Source organism: Miniopterus natalensis, chromosome X (genome assembly GCF_054644295.1).
Source record: "Miniopterus natalensis isolate mMinNat1 chromosome X, mMinNat1.hap1, whole genome shotgun sequence".
NCBI classification, from domain to species: domain Eukaryota; kingdom Metazoa; phylum Chordata; class Mammalia; order Chiroptera; family Miniopteridae; genus Miniopterus; species Miniopterus natalensis.
This window is the reverse complement of record NC_142103.1, coordinates 70,788,362-70,797,651: the sequence shown is the minus strand read 5'-3', so window position 1 is coordinate 70,797,651 and position 9,290 is coordinate 70,788,362. Positions and strand designations below refer to the sequence as shown.

Below are 9,290 nucleotides of genomic sequence, written 5' to 3'. Positions count from 1 at the left end.
TTTACTGATGGGGGAGGGGTGCCCAGTAAATAGGAGTATGATAGAATCAGTACTTACTTAAATTCCTGCTTTCATGAGTCCAGTTGTGAAACCAAACTTCTTCAGAAAAGTCCCCAGTCTTTCACCATGTGCCTTAAGGCGATTCCTATGCTTGTTTGATGCTCACATTAACAAAGGCCTATTTGGTGTTATTACAAAGTATGGACACTTGCCTGGGACTTAACCTTGAAATTATTTTTGAAATTAAAATTACATGTCAAAATTAGTCCAGGAAATATTCAGATATAGCTGTCATCCTAAGTGAATTTTCTAAATCTCAATATTTCAGTGTGAAACATGAATGAGCAAGCAAGGTCAACATTCAAATCTAAAGGAGGAAGAGATGATCAAGAGTTTCCACAGTTGATTGGGCCTGTAACTGTAAGTACTTCAATATTTCATGTTTTCTATTACCAGAAATCTATTTTGGGGAAAATGTTTTTGAACTAGTATAGATACACTGATGAAAAGTTTTCCACGCTGATAAGAAGTAAAAATTGAATCTCATGAAGGAAACATTCACCTAGGATTATATTCTCATGTTGCCTAGATGGATGTTGTTATGATTACTGGAAATTTCCCAATGACTCCTTTCTTTTTATTTTTTTTTAGATTTATCTTTATTATTGAAAGTATTACAAATGTCCCTTTCCCTCTATTGATCCCCTCCCTCTTGTACCCCTCCCCAGGCCTTCACCTCACTATTGTCTGTGTCCATGGGTTATGCATATATGCATATAAATTCTTATGTTAATCTCTCCCAACTCCACTCCCCCATCCCTGCCTTCCCTGTGAGATTCATCAGTCTGTTCCATGCTTCTATGTCTCTGGATCTATTTTGTTCATCGGTTTATTTTGTTCATTACATTTCACGTATGAGTAAGATCATGTGACACTTGACTTTCTCTGACTGGCTTATTTCGCTTAGCATAATATTCTCCAGGTCACACCATGCTGTCTCAGAGGGTAAGGGATCCTTCGTTTTTACAGCTGCATAGTATTCCATGGTGTAAATGCCAGAGAAGATGCTTGATATGATTTCAATCTTGAACTTGTAGAGACTTGTTTTGTGTCTTAACATGGTCTGTCTTTGAGAATGTCCCATGTGCACTTGAGGAGACTTGCCTATTCTGCAGCTTTGAGTGGAATGTTCTGTAAATGTCAAATAAATCTATCTGATCTAGTGTGTCATTTAGAATACCAGGGACTCCTTTCTCATGTTTATTAACAACAAATTGCTCACATCCACTCCAGTGTAGATTAAAATAGCTTCTAAATTCCTTGTTGATAACTTTTTTTGGAGTAGCCTCTGTGTGGGAAGAATAACTTTGTTAAGAATAAGTATATAGAATAGTACTGGAAAAATGTCACTAGACTTATGATTACATCATCTATGTGTTATGTATATTTATATTATTGACATATCTTGATAATAAAATTTTTATTACATACACACACTCCCCTAGACCCAGCAGCCCAGTAATGAGCAACCTCAACAAGAGGAGCCACCAACTGAGAATCAGGATATTATACCTGGTCAAGAGCCAGAAGATGCAAGAGCACCTGAGGTTCAAGGTGAAAAGAAAGGGAAGAAGACTGCCTGTCGGGGGAAGGGGTGTACATGTACACCATGTATTATGACATACTGGTAATAGGAAATAAAGCATTAGAGAGGATATTAAACATTTCCTACAATTTGGCTGGAAAATTGAAGAGGGCCTGCAGCCAAGTGCAGTTAGCCAACTTCATAATGAGAAAACTGAAGATTGGTAATTACGTCTTACCAAAGGGCATTTGAATGGTGGAGATGGAATTCATGTTTCATTCCAAAGTTCTTGTTCTTCCTACCATCCATGTTGCTATAAGAATGTTTAAGATACTTAATATTCAAATTTTTTTACTGTAAGATAGCTCAGCACTGGCACAGGAATAGACTCAGTTCAAGGAAATAAAGTCTAGATAAGGTTAGAGTCTAGAAAAGAGTTCAATGAATGATGACTATTGTTTCCTTTGATATTTTTATGTGTTAGCTTGGTAAAAGCTAGTAGTTCAGGGTGCTAGCACACAGGTATCTGATTTAGTGTGATTATTTAAGTGGCTTTTAAATGATGGTTAAATCATTTTATGATTAAGAAAATCATAAGATTTAGTGCTTAGCCCTGGCTGGTGTTGCTGAATGGTTAGTGTTGGCCCACGCACTAAAGGGTCGAAGGTTCTATTCCCAGAGAAGGGCACGTACCTGGGTTGTAGGTTAGATCCCTTGCCTTGGTCGGGGCACGTGTGGGAGGCAACCAATTGATGTGTCTTTCTGACATCAATGTTTCTCTCTCTCCTTCTCTCCCCAACTTTCACTCTCTCTAAAAATCAATGGAAAAATTATCCTCGGGTGAGGATTAACCAAAAAAAATTTGTAGTTCCTAAAATTAAATGCTAGTTCTGCCTTGAGCTCACAATTTAGTCAGAGGCAGACTTAAATCACTGATTTAATGTGATAGATATAATGACAAATGCAATCATAAAAGTACAAAAAGAGCAAATAAGTTGTCTGAGAGCAGACTAGGGAAAGAAAAAGGGTAATGACATTTGAAAAACCCCGCTTTCATTTTTTCTGGCACCAGACTCCTGAAATAATGCTTTTGGGGTTCTAATTTATTACATTTATTACCACACTAGCCTACAGGCTTTCCTAACACTGACAGGATGAAAAAATATATATAGTGCTTAAATTGACAACCATTTTATTTGTAAGGGCCTGTCCTGGAGCCTGATCAACAGGAACTCACTCTGCAGGAGATTAGGGATCAGTGCGGAGATGGTCCTGATGTCATGGAGCAGATTCTGTCAAATTTAGAGCCTATTATAGTGCCAGAAGCAGGTATGTGATCCAGTAAGAATGAAAGTTATAGGGTTTGTTTTCCACAATATTGTATCTTTATTATTATAGAGATATCATTACTGCTACTTTAATAACAAAGTTTACATATAAATATTCTTTGAAAGGTAGTTTAGACTCCACATGCATGACTTATAAACTATGAGAGAAACAAATTGGATCAAAGCCATATCGAATTATAAAATGTGAAGACATTTTCTTATTGTTTAGTATTAAGTCCTTTAATGAACAGCTAATAATTTCCAGATACTATTATAAAGGTCTGCTTTTTATAAGTATATAGTACATTTGTAACATATCAATTTGTGTGAAACATGCTGAAGCGTGGAAGTAGTTTTGAATGCCAGCTCTAACATGTTTTGTTTTTAACTGTATTTATTTTTTGTTTTAATTTATCTTTACTGTGGAAAGTATTACAAATGTCTCTTTTGCCCCCCATTAATCCCCTCTACCCTGCACTATTGTCTATGTCCATGGATTATTCATATATGCATATAAGTTCTTAGGTTAATCTCTCCCCACCCACCCACCCCTGCCTTCCCTCTGAGATTCATCAGGCTGTTCCATGCTTCTATGTTTCTGGATCTATTTTGTTCAACGTTTATTTTGTTCATTTGATTCCACATATGAGTAAGATCATGTGATACTTTTCTTTCACTTAGCATAATGCTCTCGTCCCACCATGCCATCTCAAAGGATAAAGGATCCTTCTTTTACAAAGTTGTGTAGTATTCCATGGTGTAAATGTCCTAGAAAATGCTTGATATGATTTTAATCTTCTTGAACTTGTAGAGACTTGTTTTGTATCCTAACATGGGGTCTATCTTTTAGAATGTCCCATGTACACTTGAGGAGAATGTATATTCTGCAGCTTTGGGGTGAAATGTTCTGTAAATGTCAATTAAATCCATCTGACCTAGCGAGTTATTTAGAGTCACTGTTTCCTCGTGGATTTTTTTGTCTAGAAGATATATCCAGTGAAGTCAGTGGGATGTTAAGTCCCCTACTATGACTGTATTGCTGTCCATCGCTCCTTTAAAGTCTTCCAAATTTTTTTTTTCTTCAGCCTGTGTGAGTCTTTTGTTCTGAGGTGAGATTCTTGTAGACAGCATATATTTGGGTCATGCTTTCTTATCCATTGAGTTACCCAGTGTTTTGATTGGAGCATTTAATCCATTTATATTTAAGGCTATTATTGATAGGTACTTATCTATTGCCATTTTATTTCTTTACGCCTATGTTTCTCTTTCTCTGTATTTCAACTTTTTATTGCAGCAGTCCCTTTAATATTTCTTGCAATGCTGGTTTGGTGGTGATAAACTCCTTTAGCCCTTTTTTGTCTGGGAAGCTCTTCATTTCACCATCTGTTTCGAATGTTAACCTTACTGGATAGAATAGTCCTTGCTTTTCATTACCTTGAATACTTCATGCCATTCCCTTCTGTCCTGTAGAGTTTCTGATGAGAAATCAGCTGACAGTCTTATAGGAGCTCCTTTGTAGGTAACAGATTGCTTTCCTCTTGCAGCCTTTAAGATTCTCTCTTTGTCTTGAATTTTTGGAATTTTAATTATGATGTGTCTGGGTGTGGGCCTCTTTGGGTTTTTCTTGCTTGGGAATCTCTCTGCTTCCGGAACTTGGGTGACTTTTTCCTTGACCAGGTTAGGGAATTTTTCTGCCATTATTTTTTCAAACAGGTTCTCTAACCTTTGTTTACTTTCTGTATCTTCATGTTGTCCCACAGCTCCCTTAGACTGTCCTCCTGTTTTTTAATGTTTTTTCCTTTTGGTTCTCTGAGAGGTTTTTTTTCTACCCTATATTCTAATTTGCTGATCTGATCCTCAGCTTCCCCTAATCTGCTGTTTATTCCTTCCAATATATTTTTTATTTCTAATATGTCTTTCTTAATTACCTTCATAGTTTCCATTTTTTTCCCCATGTGGTTGAGCATCCTTATGATCAGTATTCTGAACTCTATATCTGATAGAATTATCTCCATTTCATTTAGTTCTTCTTGTAGAGAATTCTTTTGTTCTTTCACTTGGGGTTTGTTTTTTGGTCTCCCCATTTTGGTTGCCTGTTTGGATTTGTTTCTATGTATTAGGTAGATCTGCTAGGACTCCCAGTCTTTTGGATGGTCTCTGGTGTAGGCCAATATCAGATGCTTTCTGTGACTGGCCTTGAGTACCCTGTTTGAAGCTTTCCTCACTTCACAGCTTGTGTTTCCCTCTGCTGGGGCTGGATGCCTTTGGAAAGGACCAAGATGCACAACAAGGTCTGCTTTTCCAAGCCCTGGGTCCAGAAGCAGATCAGGCAAATACTGAAAGCACCCAGAAGCTGATTGTTACTCATTCTCATAATGAACCTCAGGCTGTACAAACTCCACAGGGTGGGCAGCTGATTATTATTCAGTTCAACCTCTTAATAAGCCTTAGGCTGTAGAAACCCCACAGGGTGGGGTGGGAGGTTTTCCAACAGGATGGGGCAATTGCTCTTCTTACCCCAGGCAAAATCTGCTTGGACTGGAAATGTCTACTTGAGAAAGATATCCCCTGCAGTATGGGGGAATGACTCAGCACAGGAATCCAGATGACTGCCCTCTGAGCTCTATCCCCCACACCAGCACCTCTGGATTCTCCTCACACAGCTCTAGTCCACTCTTCCCTCCCTCTGCTGGAGCCCAGGGTGAGTGGCTGCATAGGAAACTTTGTGTGCTGGCCCTTTAAGAATGTGCCTGCATTTCCAACTGTCTCTCCCTGGCAGACAGAAACCCTTCTGCTTTTCACAGCCAGATGTTATGTGGGCATCTTTCTCAATTCTGGTGCTCTGGGCTGGGACGCCCAGCTTGGGCTTTAGGCCGCAGAGTTCTCAGTGAGAAACCCCCACAGCTGAGATATCCATCTGGACCTTTAGCTGCTACCTGTGTGATCCTGCCCAGCCTTCTCATGTCTCCGCACTTTCTGCCAATTTCTATGAGGTCTTCGCTTTACTTCCTTGGTTATGAGGGTGCTCTCCAGCTAGTCTTCAGTTGATTATTCAGGATGGTTTTTCTATATTTTAGCTGTAATTCCAGTTTGGTCCTGGTAGAGTGTCAGTGTAGCTTCCACTCAATCTGCCGCCATCTTGGAATCTCTCTAACATAATTTGTATGACTCTGTACAGATTTCTTTATTTCTAACCCCTACTTTGCTATTATAAAAAATAAAGTTGAAATCAGGTATTTAAAAATAAATTTCAGTCGTTATTTTTGCATTCTCTGGTTCTGTTGAATACAATGCATAGGTTACAAAGATAATCTGCTTTGCATGAGTTTTTATCATAAAACATCAAACACTAGCCAGAGTCAAATTATAACATCTGAATTGAGGTTTCATGGCTTCTAAGAAAGTGAAATCTCTACTTGATGTATGTTTTTCCATATGGAGACCTAGCCCCTATCTTAGATTCTGTCAATTTTTTAATTCTTATGATTCTAAATAATAACTTTATTTTAAATTCTTCCCCAAATGAAGCCTAAAATGACTGAATAATAAAGTGGCAAGAGACAGTCTAGTTTCTGGTTTCTGCATTTGATCAAGTAGGGACAAGTACACATAGTCAGTGATGTTCAAGGCGGGGATGAATAAGACAATAGGCGAAGCACACTCCTTATGTCCACTCTCAGTCTTAATGGGCTACTGTTTCAATTAAAAAAATATGGAATATAATACAGACATCTCTAATCATGTCAAAGATCGTTTATCTCCACTTTTTCCTTGAGACCCCAACTGATAAGATTTGAAGTTCAAAGACTATATAACTAATGTATTTTCTGAATAATGAATTTAAGTGTTTCTTACACTTGTGTTTTCCAAAGTGCTGACTCTTAATTACACAGCTACTGAATTTAAAGGAGGCACTTGAGCTTAGGGAAAAAATTATCCTGCATTATTCCCTATTTGTGTTCACTCTGCATTCCTGATCCATTCCATCAGAATATTTACATTAAAATACTATTTTCAGAATCTGTTCACAAACTGATTGAATATGGCTAAAATACATTCATTCATGTGTAGAAAATGCTCACACATGTTAAGTATATTATATATTAAAAATGAATACATTCTTGAGCTCTAAACAAACATTTTTAAAATATGGATGAAGTTTGCTAAGAAAACATAAATTATCTAACATACCTGCATATCTAAACATCAAAAATACTATGGATGGCCTTTTAAAATTTGTCTGAGTTGTCCCTCAAAAGCATATATCTTTTAGAAGAAAATAATGATCTGCATGTGAGATCATTCCCTCTCTTGTGTGTGTGTGTCTCTCTCTCCCCTCCCACCCCCCCTTCTTGCCAGATCTCAAGATATGGTAGTATTTCCCTTCATATTTTGTTGTCCCCTATAATAATATGGCTTAAAACTAATGTGACCATATAATTTATTTTGCAAACTGAAACTCTTTTAATTGCATAAAGAGACATTAATTATAACTAAACCAAGGATATGAGTGAAAAAAGAGGACAAATTATTATGCTAATTAAATCACATAAAGCCTGAAATAGCCCAAAGAAACATTTTTACACTTTTTCACAATACAGAGAAAAACAAATGTAAAACTGGCTTTTCTATTTACTTCACCTAAGCAGTTACAAGTATGGCATTATTACTTTACCTATCCTTTTTTTCAGAGTATTATTTCAAGTCACAACATCTAAAATAATACTTTAAAATTTTAATTTTGTTTGCTAGGTGTTCGCTTTACTTGCATTTTTACTAAAGTTACAGGATTTTTGCTTTCTACTTAAAACTCACTTTGAATAGGTTGATTTGATTTAATCTGTTCCGAAGTCTCTTTGTGTCCTATACCACTAGAAAGAGTGGTATGTTTAAAAAATGTCATTGATATATCTTAAAGTCTACCTCGAGAGTCTCTACAGAGGTTTAAGTATATGTAAGCTAAAGTATCACCCTTAGAATTCTAGTTTTAGTTCACTTATAAAATTCAAACTGTAATGTCCTTTTTATATCTATAATGTCATGTAACTAAATTCTGCTAAGTAATGGTTCCCAACTCTTTTTACATTATAGGTGAAGGACAACCTTACCTTTAAATGAAGACAAGCAGAAGCCATTCACCATACATGCTGTCCTTATTTGGGGAATTTGACTGTTTAAATTCTCTAAATAAAGTTTGGCAATTTTCTCAAAAGAATTCCTGCTCATCTTTTATTAAACTTTCTCCCAGATATTTGATGCTATCATAAATTGTGTCTTTTTCTGAACTTTTATATTCTGTTGGTCTGCTATATAAAGGTACATTTTTTTGGATATTGATGATCTATCCTGAAACTTGCCAAATAATGTTTATTAATTCCCAATTCCCCCATCTTTCTCATGAGTACTCAGTGAAAGTATATTCATTTTTTAAAATATTTTTAAATTTTATTTTTGTTTAAAATATTATAGATGCCCCTTTTTCTCCCCAATGACCCTTTCCACCCCGTCCCGTCCCCCTCCCCAGTCCCTCTCCCCACAATTGTCCGTGTCCTTGGGTTGTGCATATATGCATATAAATTATTTAGTTACTCTCTCCCCCTCCACCCACCCGCCCTCCTCCATCCCTCTGACATTTGTCAGTCTCATCTGTGCTTCCATGTCATTGAATCTATTCTGTTCATCAGTTTATGAAGTTCTTTAGATTCCACATATAAGCGAGATCATGTGATGTTTGTCTTTCTCTGCCTGGCTTATTAGTGAAAGTATATTCAGAAAAACTTGCAGGAAGACACACTTTCCCCTTGTATCTGTGACTCTCAAGAGTTCCATACTCTTATGCTAGCCCGCACTGGCCTCTTATCAGCTTGTTAAAATGTTAACTGAAGTCTTCTCATCCACTTGTATGATGGCCTTGTATTCTTCCTGTCTCTGGCCTAGGTGAGTCAGTGTTCTTGTCTTGACTCCCCTTGAGGTGCTTTTTCTTAGATTTCAAGCTAGTGAGTCACCTTGAAAGTTAAGCTCTATCATGGATTAAAGAAGAGTTATGATTTTTGTACATTATATGGCATTTTCTTTCCATTAGTATGGTAGTATGATTTTTTCCTCCCAGATTTTAAAATCCTAAGCAGAAACTAGAATTCCCTATAAGTTTTTTAACTTTACTAAATATAAACTCAGTTGGGCTTGTAACAAGACTTTTTGTTCAATAAAGGAAACCTGTCAATGTTTATCTTTAATTGATATTATCCCCTCATCCTGGCTCATGAAAAATATATTATTGCAATTTTAAATATTAAATGATCTCTTTCACCCAAATTCAAATATAACCTGAAACCTAATCAATGTGCAACTGATACCTGGAAAGCCACAACTTTTTC

At 36.7% G+C, this 9,290-nt stretch overlaps 1 protein-coding gene across 1 annotated transcript; it reads left to right on the top strand.

The window, feature by feature from the left end:
• Positions 1-336: 336 nt before the first annotated feature.
• PAGE2B (PAGE family member 2B) lies at positions 337-8,027 on the top strand. The gene is made up of 4 exons (XM_087829358.1): positions 337-420; positions 1,506-1,614; positions 2,789-2,914; positions 8,005-8,027. Exons 1-4 carry the CDS (start codon positions 337-339, stop codon positions 8,025-8,027), a joined length of 342 nt encoding a protein of 113 aa, XP_087685484.1.
• Positions 8,028-9,290: the final 1,263 nt, after the last annotated feature.